Source organism: Lithobates pipiens, unplaced genomic scaffold, assembly GCF_037356315.1.
Source record: "Lithobates pipiens isolate NorthernLeopardFrog02 unplaced genomic scaffold, aLitPip1_a1.2 Scaffold_16, whole genome shotgun sequence".
NCBI classification, from domain to species: Eukaryota; Metazoa; Chordata; class Amphibia; order Anura; family Ranidae; genus Lithobates; species Lithobates pipiens.
In genome coordinates this window covers 585,905,687-585,925,459 of record NW_027507748.1, presented here as the reverse complement: position 1 = coordinate 585,925,459, position 19,773 = coordinate 585,905,687, and the positions used below count along the sequence as shown (strand labels likewise).

The 19,773-nt window shown below is 43.7% G+C and overlaps 1 protein-coding gene across 1 annotated transcript in view; it reads left to right on the top strand.

The window, feature by feature from the left end:
- The window catches only part of MYG1 (MYG1 exonuclease), a 51,877-nt gene that overhangs the window by 1,121 nt on the left and 30,983 nt on the right, over positions 1 to 19,773 (top strand). The window contains exons 2-3 of the mRNA XM_077483854.1: positions 10,880 to 10,992; positions 12,775 to 12,934. Of these exons, the coding sequence (XP_077339980.1) occupies positions 10,880 to 10,992; positions 12,775 to 12,934 (273 nt within the window). The remainder of the gene's footprint in view (positions 1 to 10,879; positions 10,993 to 12,774; positions 12,935 to 19,773) is intronic.

Sequence of the window (19,773 nt, the reverse complement as noted above, 5' to 3'; positions counted from 1 at the left end):
CGCTTTCACCATCGCCGCCAAATAAGTGACCTTTTAAGGCAGGGATATGCAATTAGCAGACCTCCAGCTGTTGCAGAACTACAAGCCCCATGAGGCATAGCAAGACTCTGACAGCCACAGGCATGACATCTAGAGGCATGATGGGACTTCTAGTTTTGCAACAGCTGGAGGTCTGCTAATTGCATATCCCTGCTTTAAGGTCTGGCATGTACAGGTGATAATCGAAAAATTAGAATATTGTGCAAAAGTTCATTTATTTCACTAATGCGACTTAAAAGGTGAAACTAATATCAGACTCATTACATGCAAAGCAAGATAGTTCAAGCCATGAGTTGTCATAATTGTGATTATGGCTTACAGCTCATGAAAACCCCAAATCCACAATCTCCGAAAATTTGAATATTGTGAAAAAGTACAATATTCTAGGCTCAAAGTGTCCCACTCTAATCGGATAATTAAGCCATAACACCTGAAAAGGGTTCCTGAGCCCTTAAATGGTAACTGTCTGGTTCAAGAAGAATCACATGGGAAAGACTGATAACCTGACAGTTGTGCAGAAAACCATCACTGACATCCTCCATAAGGAGGGAAAGCCTCAAAAGGTAATTGAAAAAGAAGTTGGATGTTCCCAAAGTGCTGTATGAAAGCACATTATTAGAAAGTTATGTGGAAGAAAAAAGGTGCACAAGCAGCAGAGATGGCCGCAGCCCTGGAGTGGATTGTCAGGAAAAGGCCGTTCAAAAGTGTTGGGGACTTTCACAAGGAGTGGACTGGGGCTGGAGCCTGCATCAAGAGCCAACACACACAACATGGGCTACAAATGTCATATTCCTCTTGTCAAGCCACTCCTGAACAACAAACGACTTCAGACGCGTCTTACCTGGGCTAAAGAAAAACAGACCTGGTCTGTTGCTCAGTGGTCTAAAGTCCTCTTTTCTGATGAGTGCAAATTTTGCATCTCATTTGGAAAACAAGGACCCAGAGTATGAAGGAAGAATGGAGAGGCATACACTGCAAGATGCTTGAAGTCCAGTGTGAAGTTTCCACAGTCTGTGTTGATTTGGGGAGCCATGTCATCTGCTGATGTTGGTCCACTGTGCTTCATTAAGTCCAGGGTCAATGTAGCCATCTACCAGGAGAATTTGGAGCACTTCATGCTTTCTTCCGCAGACAAGCTCTATAGGGATGCTGACTTCATATTCCAGCAGGACTTGGCACCTGCCCACACTGCCAAAAGCATCAAAACCTGGTTCAATGACCGTGGAATTACTGTGCTTAATTGGCCAGCAAACTCGCCTGACCTGAACGCCATAGAGAATCTATGGAGATTGCCAAGAGATACATGAGACCGAACAATGCAGAAGAGCTGAAGGCCAATATTGAAGCATCCTGGTCTTCCAGAATACCTCAGTAGTGCAACAGGATGATGGCTTCCGTGCCACGCTGCATTCCGGCAGTAATTGCTGCAAAAGGGGCCCAAACCAAGTACTGAGTACATAAGCATGCTTATACTTTTTCAGAGGTCCAATATTGTTCTATGTACAATCCTTCTTTTATTGATTGCATGTAATCTAATTTTCTGAGATTGCGGATTTGGGTTTTTCATGAGCTGTAAGCCATAATCATCACAATTAGTTCAAGCTGTGATTTGTCCTATCTTGATTTGCATGTAATGAGTCTATCTTGTATATTTCACCTTTTAAGTTGCATTAGTGAAATTAACTTTTGCACAATATTCAACTTTTTCGAGTATCGCCTGTAAACATCAGAGGTGCGCTAAATGCAAATTTTAGCATGGAAAATGCAAGATGCATTTGGCTGAAAACAACAGTTAAAAAAAAAAAAAAAGGATACATCTATTATAATTTTACTTTTTAATTACCCATTTCAGCCCCACTGAAGGTTTTACCCTTTAATGACCAGGCCATTTTTGCAAAATGTAACTGCATTAACCACTTGCCGACCGCCGCACGCCGATGTACGTCGGCAGAATGGCACGGGCAGGCATAAGGGCTTGCATGTACGTCCCTTGCCTCCCGCGGGTCGGGGGCCCGATCGGGCCCCCGCCCGGTGCCTGCGGCGGTCGGTATTCGTTCGGGAGCGATCCCGGACGAGGGGACGGCCATTCATTCATGGCCACCCCCTCGCGATTGCTCCCGGCGAATGAAATTGTCCGGTGACATCACTTCCTCTCCTGTAATGTAAACACAGGAGAGGAAGTGATGTATTCTCTCCTCCGTGTCGGTAGTTTTCGTTCCGGCACCGAGGAGAGAACATCGGTGAGTTGCACAAGCACTACACTACACAGTAGAACATGCCAGGCACACTCACGCCCCCCCCCAGTCACAGTGACACCAATTGCTTTTTTTTTTTTTTTGCATTGGTGTCATTTGTGACTGTAATAACTGTTAGGGCAGTTAGGGTTAGCCCCCTTTAGTTCTAATGTGCCCCCCTAACCCCCCCAATAAAGGTTTAACCCCGTGATCACCCCCGTCGCCAGTGTCACATAAGGCAGGGTTCACATTGCAGCGGTTTGAGAACGAATGTGATTCGCACCGCACTGCAGTGCAAATCACATCCGATCTCTGTGCGATTCGAGTTCAGCCATTCGCCACACCCGCCGCAAATTCGCACGGGACCCTTTTTTTGGCCCGCAGCAGAATCGGATCGCATGGGTGTTATCGCACTGCGATATGCGAACTGATCTGGGGGTGTCAGTAACATTTCACTGACACTCCCAGCAGTTCGCATAGGGCAGTGTGAACTGCCGCCGGGAGGCATGCGATGCGGGAACCCGCCGCGGATTCGTGGCGTTTCCGCATCGCTCCAGTGTGAACCCAGCCTAATAAGCGATCATTTTTCTGATCGCTGTATTAGTGTCACAGGTGACGCTAGTTAGGCAGGTAGGTATTTAGGTTCGCCGCAGCTTTTTATAGCGCCAGGGACCCCCATATACTACCGCATAAAGCCCCCTGATTGCCCCCTAGTTAACCCTTTCACCAGTGATCACCATATAACTGTTACAGGTGACGCTGGTTGGTTAGTTATTTTTTTATAGTTTCAGGGCACCCGCCATTTATTACCTAATAAAGGTTTAACCCCCTGATCACCCGGCGGGTGTCATTTGTGACTGTAATAACTGTTAGGGCAGTTAGGGTTAGCCCCCTTTAGTTCTAAGGTACCCCCCTAACCCCCCCAATAAAGGTTTAACCCCGTGATCACCCCCCGTCGCCAGTGTCACTAAGGCTGGGTTCACATTGCAGCGGTTTATGAGAACGGATGTGATTCGCACCGCACTGCAGTGCAAATCACATCCGATCTCTGTGCGATTCGAGTTCAGCCATACAGATAGTATGGCTGAATTCGTGTCGCACCCGCCGCAAACTCGTACGGGACCCTTTTTTTGGTCCGCAGCAGAATCGGATCGCATGGGTGTTCACACCATGCGATCCGAGTTTGCAGATCGCACTGCGATATGCGAACTGATCTGGGGGTGTCATTAACATTTCACTGACACTCCCAGCAGTTCGCATAGGGCAGTGTGAACTGCCGCCGGGAGGCATGTGATGCGGGAACCCGCCGCGCATTCGTGGCGTTCCCGCATCGCTCCAGTGTGAACCCAGCCTAATAAGCGATCGTTTTTCTGATCGCTGTATTAGTGTCACAGGTGACGCTAGTTAGGCAGGTAGGTATTTAGGTTCGCCGCAGCTTTTTATAGCGCCAGGGACCCCCATATACTACCGCATAAAGCCCCCTGATTGCCCCCTAGTTAACCCTTTCACCAGTGATCACCATATAACTGTTACAGGTGACGCTGATTGGTTAGTTATTTTTTTTATAGTTTCAGGGCACCCGCCATTTATTACCTAGTCTCACTAGTGTACCCCTAAATTTAGGGGTGTCTACTTTCCAAAATGGGGTCATTTGGGGGGGGGGGGGGTTTGTGCCATCTTGGCATTTTATGGCCTTCAAAACTGTAACGCCCTTAGAAAGCCTGAAGGCGGTGCTTGGTTTTCGGGGCCCCGTACGCGGCTAGGCTCCCAAAAAGTCCCACATATGTGGTATCCCCATACTCAGGAGAAGCAGCAGAATTTATTTTGGGGTGTCATTTCACATATGCCCATAGCATGTGTGAACAATATATCATTTAGTGACAACTTTGTGTAAAAAAAAAAACAAAAAAAAAAAAAGATTTTTTTGTCATTATTCAATCGCTTGAGGCAAAAAAATAAAATATTCAATGGGCTCAACATGCCACTTATCAATTTCCTCAGGGTGTCTACTTTCCAAAATGGGGTCATTTGGGGGGGTTTTTTACTGCCCTGCCATTTTAGCACCTCAAGAAATGAGATAGGCAGTCGTAAACTAAAAGCTGCGTAAATTCCAGAAAACGTACCTTAGTTTGTAGATGTGACAACTTTTGCGCAAACCAATAAATATACAATTATTGACTTTTTTTTTACCAAAGACATGTGGCTGAATACATTTTGGCCTAAATGTATGACTAAAATTGAGTTTATTGGATTTTTCTAATAACAAAAAGTAGAAAATATCATTTTTTTTTCAAAATTTGCGGTATTTTTACGTTTATATCGCAAAAAATAAAAATCGCAGAGGCAATCAAATACCATCAAAAGAAAGCTCTATTTGTGGGAAGAAAAGGACGCAAATTTTGTTTGGGTACAACATTGCATGACCGCGCAATTACCAGTTAAAGCAGCGCAGTGCCAAAGTGTAAAAAGACCTCTGGTCATTTACCAGCAAAATGGTCCGGTCTGAAGGTGGTTAACTGACAATTGCAGTCATGTGATGCTGTACCCAAATAAAATTGATGTCATTTTTTTTCTTACAAATCTTTCTATTGGTGGTATTTGACCACCTGTGCTTTTTTATGTTTTTTTTTTTTTTTTTTTTTTTTTCACTATAAACAAACCAAAAAAGTGACAATTTTGGGAAAAAATATATTCTTTTACTTTACTTTTAGGCCTATATGTATACTGTTACATATTTGTGGTAGAAAATAAAAATCCTAATGTGGGTATATTGATTGGTTTGTGCAAAAGTTATCGTGTCTACAAACTATCGGATATTTTTATGGCATTTTCTTTTTTTTTTTTTACTAGTAATGGCGGCAATGAGCAATTTTTTAGCAGAATTGCAGCGGACAAATCGGGCAGCTGACACTTTTGGGGACCAGTGACATTACAATCAGTGCTAAAAATATGCATAGTTGCTGTACTAATGTCACTGGCAAGGAAGAGGTTAACATCAGGGGGATCGAAGGGCTAAATGTGTCCCTATGGGATGCTTGCTATCTGTATGGGGTAGAGGTCGACTGATATATCGGCCGATATTTGCCGTTTTTTTAATTGGCATCGGCCGATTGAGCTGATAAAAAGGCCGATTTAGAACAGTGGGACTTGGAAATGACTTCTGTAATAGAAGTCAGTGCAAGTTGCCTGAGTCCTCTCTTTCCTCCTCTGGGCAGCCTGCCAAGAAAAGAACAGAAAGATACAATGTTTACACTTGAATGAATGAAATCATCTCTGTGTGTAGAGTTCTCAGTTTAACCATTTAAAGACTAAATCTTTTCTGACACTTGTTGCTTACAAGTAAAAGTCCTGTATTTTCTGCCAGGCGCATATAATCCTAGCTAGCGGCCGAAGAAGAGGTTAAATGTGCCCGTGAAGCACCGCTGCCAAATCGCATTGCATGCGCTTGGGCAGTGGTGCCCATTAATATCAATGGGCAGGAGTGGTGGAGAAGCGGTATACACCACTCCAAACGTGCTGCTTGCATCGCCTCAGTGTGAAAGCACTCTGTCTTTCACACAGACTGCAGGGGAGCCGTTTTGCAGGCACTTTACAGGCGCTATTTTTAGCCCAAAAGCGCCTAAAAAAAACGCTCCAGTGGGAAAGGTGTCTGTTAGGTTTTATGAGATGAAGGGGGATAAAAAAAATAAGTAAAAAAAAATCGGCCTAACATATCGGCCCAAAAAAATCGGCATCACATATCGGCCGCCATGATTTCTAAATATCGGCATCGGCCAGAGAAAAACCCATATCGGTCGACCTCTAGTATGGGGTTTGCTCTTGCTGGGTGAAGACAGAGATCCATGTTCCTGCTTGGCTGAAACACAAGATATCTATCTTCCCTGTCAGAATGGCGATCTGCCTTGTTTACATAGACTGCCACTCTCGAACGATCGTAGGTGGCCTGACGGACATCGTGTTCGCCGGGCCTGCTGATTGGCTTCCCCATCTGTGCTATCAGCATGCGCAGCCCCCAGTGGCTATTGAACAAAATGATGTACAGGTACGTGATTTTACACAATGGAGCCGACCTGCCGCAACACAAGTAAGTTAGGCGGTCATTAAGTGGTTAGTATCACGACTATCAATGTAAATTTATTTTTGGCCGTTATCTGCACCTTTAGCGCAAGAACAAAATCAATAAAAATGTATCACTTTAAATTCTATGTATATCTTCACACTGGTCCATTGTGCTTCTTTTGTGATGTTAAAAATCCTGCTTGCTGCATTTTTGGTCAGTTAAAAAAAACACCACCCTGTTGAAATGCAATGAAAACGCAGCAAGGACACGTGAAGAACGCACCTGTTATGTTTTTTGAGTCACATGACCTATGAAAAACACACCATAAGCTTGGTAAAATTGCGTGCGTTTTCAGTCCCATTATCGGCACCTTTTTTTTTTTTTTTTTTTTATTAGCAAAATGCCTATAACACAATTTTCGGCTGATTTTATGTTTCACCTGTTGAAATTTCGGTGCTACTCTAGTAAACATCAATTGTGCATAATCAGCAGTGCCGCAGGCTACACATTATTGATATTTACATCTTGGTCCCGAGTGACAACCAACGGGTCCCAAACTCAATTCTAGGAGAATTAAAAAAAAAAAAATCTACCCTGTTTTAAGCTGGCCATAGATCGTGTTTTTTGGTTTTTAATTATTTTTTTTTTTTTTTTGATCAGGCAGAGGGCTAACCAAAAAAAAAAATTCCCACAAGCGAGGTGGATGGTGGAATCCTTCCCCATGGTGCTATTGTATTCTTAACGCCTCTACTGTCAGAATACACTGCTCAAGTGACTTAAGCTGCTGATCAGATTAAAATATTCCAGCATTCCGTTCAAAAAAGCCAATCACTAGATCAACTTCTTTTGGGTGGGAATGACCATAGATGATCAGAATTCATCCTGGTTCTAGCTAGACCAGGCAAATTTCAATCCATCTATGACCAGCTTAAGGGCCGGTTCACACAGCGAGGCGCGGCGAGGCGTCTCCGACTTACCTCGCCGCGACCTGCGGGGAGCTCAGCGGCGACTTGCAGAGGACTTCTGTATAGAAGTCAATGCAAGTCGCCCCCGAAGTAGTACAGGAACCTTTTTTCTGAGTCGGAGCGACTCGAGTCGCTCCTCTCAGAACGGTTCCATTGTACAGAACGGGGGCGACTTGCGGGAGCGAGGCGAGCCGTGTCGCCTCGCCTCGCTGTGTGAACCGGCCCTAACTCTGGCATCTCTTCAGCCCTGGAAGGAATTGTGTGACTTTGTACCCAAACAAAATTGTCGTCGTCTCCCCCCCCCCCCCCCCCACATATAGTGCTTTATTTTGGTGGTATTTGATCACCTCCTGCTTTTTTTATTTTTTTATTTGCGCTATTGGTAAAAAAAAAATCGCAATAAGTGTATATTGGTTTGCGCAAAAGTTATAGCGTCTTCCAAATAGGGGATAGGTTTATGGAATTTTTATTTATTTTTTACTAGTGGCGGCAAGCTGTGATATTTATATATTTTTTTTTTTTAATTTTTTTTCGGTACTGCGACATTATGGCAGACAGATCAAACACTTTTGATACTATTTTGGGACCATTAACATTTTATGCAGCGATCAGAGCTACACATAGCCACTGATTACTGTATAAATGACACTGGCAGGGAAGGGGTTAAACACTAGGGGGTGATCAAGGGGTTAACTATGTTCCCTGAATATGTTCTAACTGTAGGGAGGGATGGGCTCACTACAACATGACAGTGATCACTGCTCCCAATGACGAGCAGCAGTAGATCCCAGTCATGTTGCTAGGCAGAACAGTGAAATGCCTTGTTTACATAGGCATCTCCCCGTTCTGCCTCTCCTGGCCGCAATCGCGGGCTGATGGCGAACATGGAGTTCACAGGGCATGCTCTCATGGATGCCCTTTTGCTTGCCCGCACCATTCTGCTGGCGTAAATTGGCATGTGGCGGTCAGCAAGTGCTTAACTTGTTTAGTCCAAACTGACCTTAACTATTTCCTTTAGGCCCCTTTCACACATGCGGACATTATGTCCGTATTTCATCCATCCGTTTGCGGATGAAATACGGACATACATGCATTCCTATGGGATAGCGGATGAACATCCGCAGACACCCGATATCGTCCGCCTCCGCAATTGTCCGATTCTGCAGACGGAGGAAAATCCTATTTTTCTATCGGTCTGCAGAGCGGATCGAATGAACATGGATAGACGGTCCGTACTCATCCGATTCCCCCCATAGTGGAGAGCTGACAGGGCGGTCCCTGCACAGTGTGCAGGGACTGCCCTGTTATCCGCCTGCTCAGCGGGGACAACGGAGCGATCCCCGCTGAGCAAGCAGATCATCATGGGGCAGTTCATTACTGATCCGTCCCGTGTGAAAGGGGCCTTACTAATATGCTGTCAGCGTTGTATAATTGCAAGGGTTGGTATTATAATTTTTTTTTATTTTTTTTTCAGTTTGGCTTTAGAGTAAAGGTAAGTAAATGTTGGTACATGGGTTTATAGGGTAAAATATGGTCCAAATACATCTCCAGGCAGGCTGCTAAATGCAGTGCATGGCTGTATGAATGGGCCTTTATCCTTCTATACTGCAGCATATAAAACTATATATGCTGTATGCAGTGTCTTTGAGACTTGTGTGAATGAGCCCTTAGAGGATAACTGCTTTTCAGTTAAGTTACAGCCCTCCATCCCCATACAAGCATGTCCACTCCCACTGCAAAATCCTGAATGGGCACTCCATGAGGAGCCATCACTGCAAATTTCAGCTATTACAGCCAAGGAAGCTGCCATCTTACCTTCTATTTGATTTGCAGTTGCCATGGTGCTGCACATATGATCAGTTATGACAACAGCTGATGTCCTGACAGATTGGAAGCACAAACTACTGTGACCGCTATCATTTGGAGACATGTAACCATTTTGGGAAATTGTTAAATTTCGTTGATTTAGTTCCACTTTATCAGGAAGCTTTATGAAGCAAGGCTAAGAGTGACATCTCCAAAGTCTGCATCTTCAAATGCAAGTTAGCTTTGGTATTGCCTGAAGTTTTGCCCAAAGGCAACCTCGGCTGCGATATCTTGGCTTGAAATGGCCAGTGAGATTGTAGTATACTGTAAGGCATTTCAGTTATTGCTGGAATACATTTACCTATACGTGTGTGGGTTTTTTTTTTTTTTTCCTCCGCATTTTTTAAAATGTTGTTTTGCTAATAAAATCAGACCCAAGATATTGGTACATAATTACTGCAGGTTCCCCTCCTGGTACAGGATACAGTAACCCTACTGACCCCACCTAAGCATCTGATTATATGTGGGAAATATTGTTTCATCCAGTGAGAAAGTATGTGTTTGGGAGCTAGCACAACCTTGCAGATACACCTTCAAGGGTGTTTTATAACTTGATGCATTCCCTGCATTAAAAAACACCCTACTAACGAATTCTTTCCATAAAAATGTTTATTGCAGAGACAATTTGCTCAGTTTCAGAAATATCTTAGATGCTTCATTCCCCTGTTCTGATATTCCAGCAGTCAGTAAGCAAAGTGCTAGCATTTTCATGTCCTATATAGAAAATATTGGTCTCTACAGTAGACAATTTTTAGACATGGCTTCTAGGAAGGCCAAATCCAGAACTACTTTGATGTTACCTGGTGAAGGTTTTGGGGTTTTCATCTCTACAAATATTCAAAGGAACAGCATAAACTTTAGGCTGGACTACAGTGTACATCCGTGCCTATATAAAAGCTATGCTGTTGGGTAGAGCTGCATGATTAATCATTACAAAATCGCAATCTCGATTCACCCCCTGACCATCTCTCCTGCTGAGTAGGCGATTCTTTCATATAAACAAGTGGAGAGATTATCTGCTCACTGGCTGTCAAAAGAAAGGCAGTCTGCCAAGTTTAGAACTTGAAACATTGTAACTAATGCTTACTTCTTAGATCAAAGGGATATAACTTCTTGTGTAAACAAATAATCTGGGCAGTCTGCCAAGCTTTCAACAAGTGTAAATGCAGGAAGTTTAACCACTTAAAGTGTAAATCTTTTTCTGACACTTTTCTCAAGTTAAAATCCAATATTTTTTGCTCAAAATTATTGTAACCCCCAAAATATATATATATCTATATATATATATATATATATATATATATATATATATATATATATATATATATATATATATATATATATATATATATATCTATCGACCCTAGGGAATAAAAATTGCAATTGCTGCAATATTATTAATATATTTGATGTTGCACTGTATTTGCCCAGCGGTCTTTCAAATGCAGTTTTTGGGGAAAAAATACACTTCAATAAATAAAAAAGAAACCGTAAAGTTAGCACAGTTTTTATTTTTTACAGTTTTGATTTAATGTGAAAGATGTTACGCCGCGAGAATCGTGATCTATCTTCTAAGCAAATAAATTGCGATTCTCATTTTAGCCAGAATCGTGCTGCTCTACTGTTAAGTAAAGGGTTATATTTGGGCTATAAAACCCTAAGTGCATGTTTTTCATATTTTAGATCTTAATTATCTAATTGTTTATCTTTTTTAGGATTCAGAGATTATAAGAACAAGGGACCCCCTGCTACTGGCACACTGTGATGTTGTGGTTGATGTAGGTGGAGAGTATGATCCATCTAGAAATCGTTATGACCATCATCAGAGGTAAACCATTATATTATGTAGTCCATTACTTTTGTTTTCATTGATAAGTATGTATGGTAAATCTGGGGAAGAGCTTTGAGGTAGGCTTTATAACCCGAGGTTAAGGCTAGGTTCACACTAGTGTGGGCAGTGCTTCCTGTATTTGTTCAGGCATGGCAGCCCATCCATTTGAATGGGCTGCTGTGACGCGTGAACCACAGAAAAAAAGGTGCTTGCACCTTTTTAAAAACGGAGCCACAGGGAAATCCCATGGTCTTTTTGACCATGCAGTTTGCCTGCGATCAGGCTGAGATGGGGGTGCCAATCGGAATGAATGGCAGCCCTGCATGTCTCGCCAGAGCAGTGCGATTCCTGCAACTGAATGCACAGCGCAGGCTAGTGTGAACCGATGACTGTAATTCAGTGCCAAGGAGTTTGAGATTGTTTCTAACTGAATAGTGAAACGTGATCCAAGTAATCGTTATTGTCAGAACCAGTGGTCGGCTGGTGCTCACAAGTTTTTGGGGAGGGGGGGATGCAAATAAACTGAAAAATACTGAAGCAAAAAAAATCAAATATTTATTTGCTTTTCTAGCACGCCTGGGTGGACTGCCAGCGCAATGCTCTTCTTTCATGTCAACCTTTTTTTTTTTTTTTAGTCTCCTCTTTTTTATTTTTTTTTGTCTATGGCTCTAATCAAGTCCTTCAAAAAAAAACACCCCCGCTGCTGGAATTTAGGCGCCCGCCACCCGAAAAGGTATGTCCAGGGACGTCCTTGACTTTCGCGGTGTATATCTGAATGATGCCTGTAGCTACACACATCGTTCAGATATCTTCTTTTAGTGCTGACAATTCCCTACACCATAAGAACGATCATAGTGGCTGTTCCTCCGCTGGATCGTTCTTGCGTCCCCGCCGCCCTCCAGTGCTTCTGACTCGCGGCTTCCATCGGCGAGTCAGAGACCGGATCCGCCGGCCCCAGATGGTGATCATAGAGATTTCTATGATCGTTCGGAGGCCGGACGCAATGTTATGAAGTCACGCCCGGCCTCTGCATTCGAACGAATGGCGGCGCCTCGGCTGTGTCTTATTGACCCTATATCTCATTGTAGAGAGGACCGATCGTGCCATGTTCCTATTACAAGGGTTGTTTACATTCCTTGTAATAGGAATAAAAGTTAAACAAAAGTTTTTTAAAGTGTCAAAATAAAATGAACAATAAAAAATGTGCTTGCACGCAGAAGCGAATGCATATGTAAGTCCCGCACACATATGAAAACTGTGTTCAAACCACACATATGAGGTATTGCCACGAACATTGGAGCGAGAACAATAATTCTAGACCTCTGTAACTCAAAATATGTAACCAGTAAAAAAAATTAAAGCATCGCCTTTGGGGATTTTTACGTACTGAAGTTTGGTGCCATTCCAAGAGCGTGTGCAATTTTGAAGCTTGACATGTTGAGTATCTATTTACTCAGCGTAACTTCATCTTCAACATTATGCAAAAAAAATTGGGCTAACTTTTAAATGTATTTTATTTTTTTAAAGCATGAACGTTTTTTGTTTTTTTTTTTTCCCCAAAAAAAGTGTTTGAAAAATTGCTGTGCAAATACCGTGAAAGATAAAAAAGTTGCAACGACCGCCATTGTATTCTCTAGGGTCTTTGCTAAAAAAAAAATGTTTGGGGATTCTATGTAATTTGAATTTTACATGTAGGAGAGAAGTTTCAGAATTGGCCTGGATGCAAAGTGGTTAAACTTCTTCTTTTTTTTTTTTTTTTTTTTTTTTTTTAACCTGCAGAACTTTCTGTGAGACTATGAACAGCTTGTATCCTGACAAACCATGGATCACCAAACTGAGCAGTGCCGGCCTAGTATATGCTCACTTTGGGACTCAGATCTTAGCTACACTTCTGGATACAGAAGAGGATGACCCCATTATACCTGTGTTGTATGACAAGGCAAGTGAAGGCTACTTTCATAGAATGTAATTTTATTTTAAACATTTCCTATATCTTATTGTTTATAATTGTTACACATTATAAAGCACCATCATATTTTAATACATTGTATTAGGGTTGCATTGATACCGTGGTGTGTTCTTCTTTTTTTTCTTTTTTTTTTTTTTTTTTTTTTTTTATGGGAAAGTACCGGTTTCCAGTGCCAATTGAGCCAATTCCTTTTTGTATGGGCTCAAATCACACTGCAACGGTATTGATTTTAAGTAGCGGGGCATCTGCATAAGTACTTGGGCAAATTCTTAGTATCTGCATCGATATCAGAGCGTGTGTGTGTGTGTGTGTGTGTGTGTGTGTGTGTATGTATGTATGTATGTATATATTCCTTTTTACAAAGAGTTAGCCTTAGGAGAGTCTGCGTTTTATCTTGTTGCCTAAGGTTCAGGACGTTGGATACAAAGTATACTAGGAGATAAAATTGCTTTGGTAGATGAGGGGAAAGAGAATGTAATCGTAAAATGTTCTGTTTAGTGGCCATACAGTATAATGCAGGAAAAGCACACTGTATTTTGCTGACACATTAAAGCTGGGTAAACACTGTATGAAAATCTGTCCATTTGGCAGGAGAGGGGAGTTCCCTGTAGAGCTGCAACTAACAATTAGTTTGTCTGTCGACTAATCTATTGATTATTTTTTCGATTAGTCATCGACTATACCATTTTTTAATTTTTTTTTATTAGCTAATTAATCCTTTGGATAACATTACAAAAAATAGTACATAAAAAAGGTAAGATAAAAGAATATAACGTGTGTGTGTGTGGTTATATTCTTTTATCTTAGCTTTTTATTTTCTGTTCAGAAGTTCATGAATGTTTATAATTTTTATTTTTTACAATGCTTTCTTTTTTTTAAGGGGGAGTATGTGTGGGGACAGTGTCAGTGTTTTATTTTTTGTTATTTATTGCAATTTTTTTTTATCAGCCCTGTTGGGGCTATGGTGAGATATCAGGGGTCTTAACAGACCTCTGACATCTCCCATTTGAGACAGGGAAAGGGACTGGGGACAAAGATTCCCCAGTCCCTTTCTCTACAGCCTCTGCTGCACTGATAATTAATGGAGAGAAGACGGAGGCTTTTCTCCATTCATTAACTGAGACATCGTAATCACAGGAGGTTACAATGTGTGGTCACTGACTCTGTCCATTCTGAAAACTAAGGAACTGGGTTTACTGGCTTCTACCTCCACTCTCCATCCTCAGATAACGAGGGGGGCGGCAGCACGGAGGGGGACACAGAAGAGAGGGGGGACAGATGCACTGAGGGGGAGAAGAGAGGGTAACTGCAGCACTGATGAGAGCGGGAGACACGGAGCAGTGTGACACATCGACGCCCTGCGCGCACGTCGACGTATTTTTGTAGTCGACATAATCAATTACGTAGATTCGGCGTGGCAGCTCTAGTTCCCTGTCACAATACAATAGCGCAGCAGAGGGGGGGGTTTCCACACAAACATCGCTTGTGTTGAGTCAGTATCTACTGGGCTTTGTGGTGACATGACTTGTTCTTGTTTATGTGAAATATTATTTCCTAGTTGGTATCATTTAAACACAAAGCAAACAGCAAGTTTGGAAGTCCTATGGCTACATCCTCCAGTGTTTGACTCGTGAAGCATATGCAGTAGTTTTAAAACGTTCTTGTACATGGGGAAGCTGAATATATTTGATAAAGCTTTAACTGGAGTCCATTACTGTTTCTAAAATCTCTGGACAAAACAAAAAATTGAGTGTTAATAAACCCAGTAATATGAAAATATTTCATCCACCCCCGCAGTGCCCATAGCTTATAAATCTTTTCACATTAAAATACTGCCACTATATACTTTTTGGGCTGATCTGTAAACCACGGTCACTTGATGATAAACTGCAGGGTTTGCCCGAGTGCTGATGATCAGGTAGATTTCCGCTATAGCCTGTATCAAGATATGACATCTCACCCACTGTTCTTTAGTTACTGGGCAGGAAAGAGGAGGGAAGGACTGGGCTGCCATTTAGGATCTGTATGCATACCCAAATGTGTGATGTCAATATCATGTGACCTGAAAAGCTCAGCTCAACAAGGAACTGTTTTCTAGCAATAGAGCCAAACTGAGCATGTGCAGCTTTACTACCCTCACTGTGTCTTATCTGGCCTTGCCAAGATAGACCCTGATGGAGGGGGGCGGATGTGTGCATAGATGATCAAAGAGCCTATTTACACAATGCAGAGGTCCACCCAAAAAATAAAAAAAATAAATAAAAAAGCCAGCAGCTACACATATTGTAGCTGCTGGCTTTTAATAATAGGACACTTGCCTGTCCTGGAGTCCAGCGATGTCGGCACTGCAGCTGATGTTTCCATCGGCTGTCGGGTGCTGCTGCTGTAGGTAAGGGAACCTAACAGTGTAGCCTTACAGCTACACGCCGGGAACCCTACTGCGCATGCACGAGGCCCCGCTCCTCTCTCCTACTGGCCCAACGATAGGAGGTGGGAGCCCTGCGGTGATGTCATGGGCCATGGAGTGGACTCCTGGAAGGAGAAACAGGATACCTGTCAAAGACAAATGAGCGGAAGTTGCAGTTTTGGGTGGAACTCCACTTTAAGTTCCTCAGTGAGTATAACGAGAATGCTATTCTGCATATATAGAAAGTGTTTACTGTTGTGTGTTTAACACTTTTTAAGTTTACCTATCTAAAAAAATAAATGCAAGTTTTTTTTGCAGGGAAAAAAGTGCATTCATTTTTTTTTTTTTTTTTTTTGAGGAGTCTGCAGAACCTTGCACCTGTGATCAGAACACTCCTGCAGACATGTCCTCCAGCTTTGTGCCCATACTTCCGTGTGGGCTTTTAGTCACAAAGTTGGAGGAAGTGTGAAGCAACTGAGGGTGTTCATCGACCCCCTCGCAGTTCATTGAGAACTACATACTGTCTGCCAAGGTGGAAGACATAACTTGTGGTCTCTTTATTCGTGCATTCCTGTGAGCAAATGAAGCAACTATGCGGGCAGCGCTTTGCAAAGCTGCACCAGTTTTGAAACGTGACAGCAGGTGTGAGAAGAACCCCTGCTTGCTGTCATGGGGGGGGGGGGGGGGGTGAGGCATTCGGGTGGTTGGTGCAGGGAGCAGAAACTTAAGCATGTTACACCCTTAAAATGAATATAACGTGTAACATGCTCCAAAAGGTGGAATGTATCCTTTTAAATACCTTCAGGGAAAAGCTATTTATCAGTATCTGCTTCATTTGGCAGAAATTTTGCTTTCCTGGTTCATCTTCTAGAATAGTTCACATGAGATGGCTCCACCCACCTGCAGTACTGAAAAGACTGAAGACTGAAAAGCTTTAAAGAGCTTCCAGGAGACAGTAGCCAAGTACTTACAAGATGCCTACCAAAACAAACAAAAAAACTATAGGGTAGAAAATGAGTTATCCTGCAATAACTGGTGTTTTCCCAAGCCATTATCCGGATTGGTTGGTTCATGTGAGAGACTAGAAAGATGTTTAGTCAGGAGGTCACTTATTCATACCCTACCTTAACTCAGTGACTGGTTTCTCTGGTGGCTCCCTTTTTGCACAGTCCTAACAATGTAGCAAAATCTTTTGGAGCAGATTCCAGAAGTAATGCTTCCAGACCAGTGCAATCTCAGTAAAGCTTAAGGAAACTGTACCTGGACCCCAAGCCATGGAAACGTCCTGAAATTTTATTTTGGGCACTGGCTCCTATGTGGTCCATTTCTATGGAACCCAGACCCTGGAGACTCCTCCAAGCGTATACTACCAGAATTGGCAAAGCCTGAATCGTATACAGGGACCAGTAGCATGGACAGGACGGGGTCACTCGGAATAATAACAAAAATGTGGTCTGTTCTGGTAGTAGACCCTGCCATTGCAGTCTTAATCCAACATCTCGCTGTTCCTGAAGATGTTCTTTCGTTAAAAATTCTGCAGATAGAAGATCTGATATGCTCTTAGGCTGGATTCACACCTATGCATTTTTAGTGCTTTTGGCATTTTGCAGATTTGCACTAAAGAACGTGTTCCATTGAAAACAATGTCATATTAACTGTAGCGCTAATCTGCAAAAAGCACTAAAAATGCATAGGTGTGAATCCAGCCTTAAGGGCATTTTCACACTCAGTGCCTGCGTGTTGACGATAAAGAACCGCTACTTTTAGTGGCGTTTTAGCTGCACTTTTCAGTTGCTATTGGGGTGCTTTTAACCCCCCCCCCCTGTGGCCGAAAAAGGGTTAAAAGCTGCGCTGCCCATTGATTTCATTGGCCAGGTGCGCTTTAGGAGCAGTGTATACACCACTCCTAAAGCGCCTCAAAGAAGCTGCTAGCAGGACGTTTTTTACATCCTGCCAGCGCAATGCTCCAGTGTGAAAGCCCTCAGCTTTTCACATTGGAGTGACAGAGGTGCTATTTTTAGCACTATAGCGCCTGTAAAGCGCCTCAGTGTAAAAAAAGGTCTAAAGGCTCTTTACACTTTCATGCTCTGCAAACAAAGCCACTGCTACAATTTCTGTCTGACAAACCACATCTAACCTGGACTAGGCCAATGAACAGCCAACATTATCTGGTATTTTCTGACTGCTTTAACTGAGCAGTTGCCTTCTACCACTTTCTTCAGTGGGATGCCCTAAAACAAGTTAATCACTTCAGCCCCCTGGAAGCTTTTACCCCCTTCCTGACCAGAGCACTTCGTGCGATGTTGCACCCAAACAAAATTTACTTCCTTTTTTTTTTTTTTTCCCACAAATAGAGCTTTCTTTTGGTGGTATCTGATCACCCTATGGTTTTTATTTTTTGCGCTATAAACAAAAAAAACGCCAGTTTAAAAAAAAAAACGCATTATGGGGGCTATTTACAAAAGGCAAATCCACTTTGCACTACAAGTCTGCCACCTTCAGGAGAGGACTAGGCAGAACATGTAACACATGTAAAACGGCAGAACTGCGTAGTTCTGCCCAGGGGTGGTCCCTCTGTCTATAACACCTCAGCCTGCTTCCTGCAGCTGTTTTTTTTTCTGCCTAGTGAAGAAGCACCTAGGCTCCCTGAAGGGACCATTGGTCTTGGGGATGTTTGGATTCTTAAGTAAGATTTTAATCCTGTGATCTTCTATCAACATCTGGCTGGGTGACAGGCTGCATAATATAGATCCTTGTAGTCTCCCCAGGCTGGCCATCGAGTGTCAGCAGGCCCTAGCTACGCGCTGGGTCTCAAACGACATGCACCTTCTGCTCCAGGGTCGGCTGGTGAGCTATAGGACTGGGCTACTGCTGTCCGTGTGCCGTGGCCAGCAGCCCACCCCATACTGCTCGGGCAATAGGTCTGTGATGGAATGCCTCCAGCTATTCCGACAGGATGGGTAAGTACAGCTCTCCCTGCCTCGGCAGGATAGAGCAGCTGGGCATTCCTGGGGAGGTCGATTAGGGGGTCTCTCACTATCCCCTTCTCTCCCTATCTCTGTTCTCCCTCCTCCCCCTGCAGGGGTGCTGCATGACTGGGCATGAGGTGTGGCGCGTGTATCGGGGGGGGGTGCTCCATTTTCCCTATCTCCGTTATCCCTGGATCGTCAGATTTGGGTGAGCCAGTTAGTCGGGGACTCTTTTTCTCTCTGGTGGCTGAGGTCTCCGGGCCCTTGGGTCCGGGAGATCGTTCCTATCTCTTCATTGGACGGTGATCACAACGGACACCAGCCTGACTGGCTGGGGTGGAGTGCTAGGGGTACAGTCAACCCAGGGCCTCTGGTCACGGGAGGAATCCCAGTTACCAATCAACGTGCTCAAACTTCGGGCGATCAGGCTATGTCTCTCCACATGGTCAATGAGGCTACAAGGAGCGTCCGATCAGGATCCAGTCAGACAACGCCACGGCGGTGGCATATGTCAATCATCAAGGAGGAACGAGAAGCTTAGCGGTAGTACGAGAGAGCGAGATATGATGGCCATATACATCCCGGGTGTAGAAAAATGAGAGGCGGGCTGCCCAAGTCGCCAGATGCTGGACCCAGGAGAATGGTCCTTGCACCCGGAGGTGTTCAGGCTTCTTTGCCTGTGGTGGGACACACCAGGTATGGATCTCTTGGCCTCAGCTCAATCAAAATGTGCGGAATTTGTGTCCAGAACAAAAGACCCCTGGGCAGACGCGTCAGATGCGTTGGCTCCATGGGAGCAGTATCTGCTAATTTTATACCTTCCCTCCCTCAAGCGGTTGCCACGTCTGCCTCGCAGAGTGGAGGCTGAGGGGATTCCAGTGATACTGATCACCCCAGATTGGCCCCGGCATCCTTGGTACCCCGACCTAGTACGCATGGTGCCGGATGCTCCTTGGCAATTGCCAATGCGAGAAGACCTCATCTCAAGGTCCGATTCTCCATCCTGCTTTACTATCGCTGGTTTTAACTCAATGGCTTTTGAAAGCCAGGTGCTAAAGGGCCGAGGTCCGTCGCACTCTTTCATTTCCACTATGCTGAAGGCACCGAAATAGTCTTTTTGGAAGATTTACCATTGTACATGGAAGGCCTATATCTCCATGTGTGAGGAGATGGGATGGCATCCGTGCACCTATTCCGTTTCCGGATCCTGCTGTTTTTACAGCGAGGAGTGGGTCATAAACTTTCCTTAAGCACCATCAAGGGACAGATATCGGCCTTGGCTGTCTTTTTCAAACACCCCTTGGCGTCTCACTCACTGGTAAACACCTTTTTGTGCAAGGAGTTCAGCATGTAGTCCCTCCGGTTTGACCACCTCTACCTCTGTGTGATCTGAACCTGGTGCTATCGGAGCTTCAGAAACCGCTGTTTGAGAA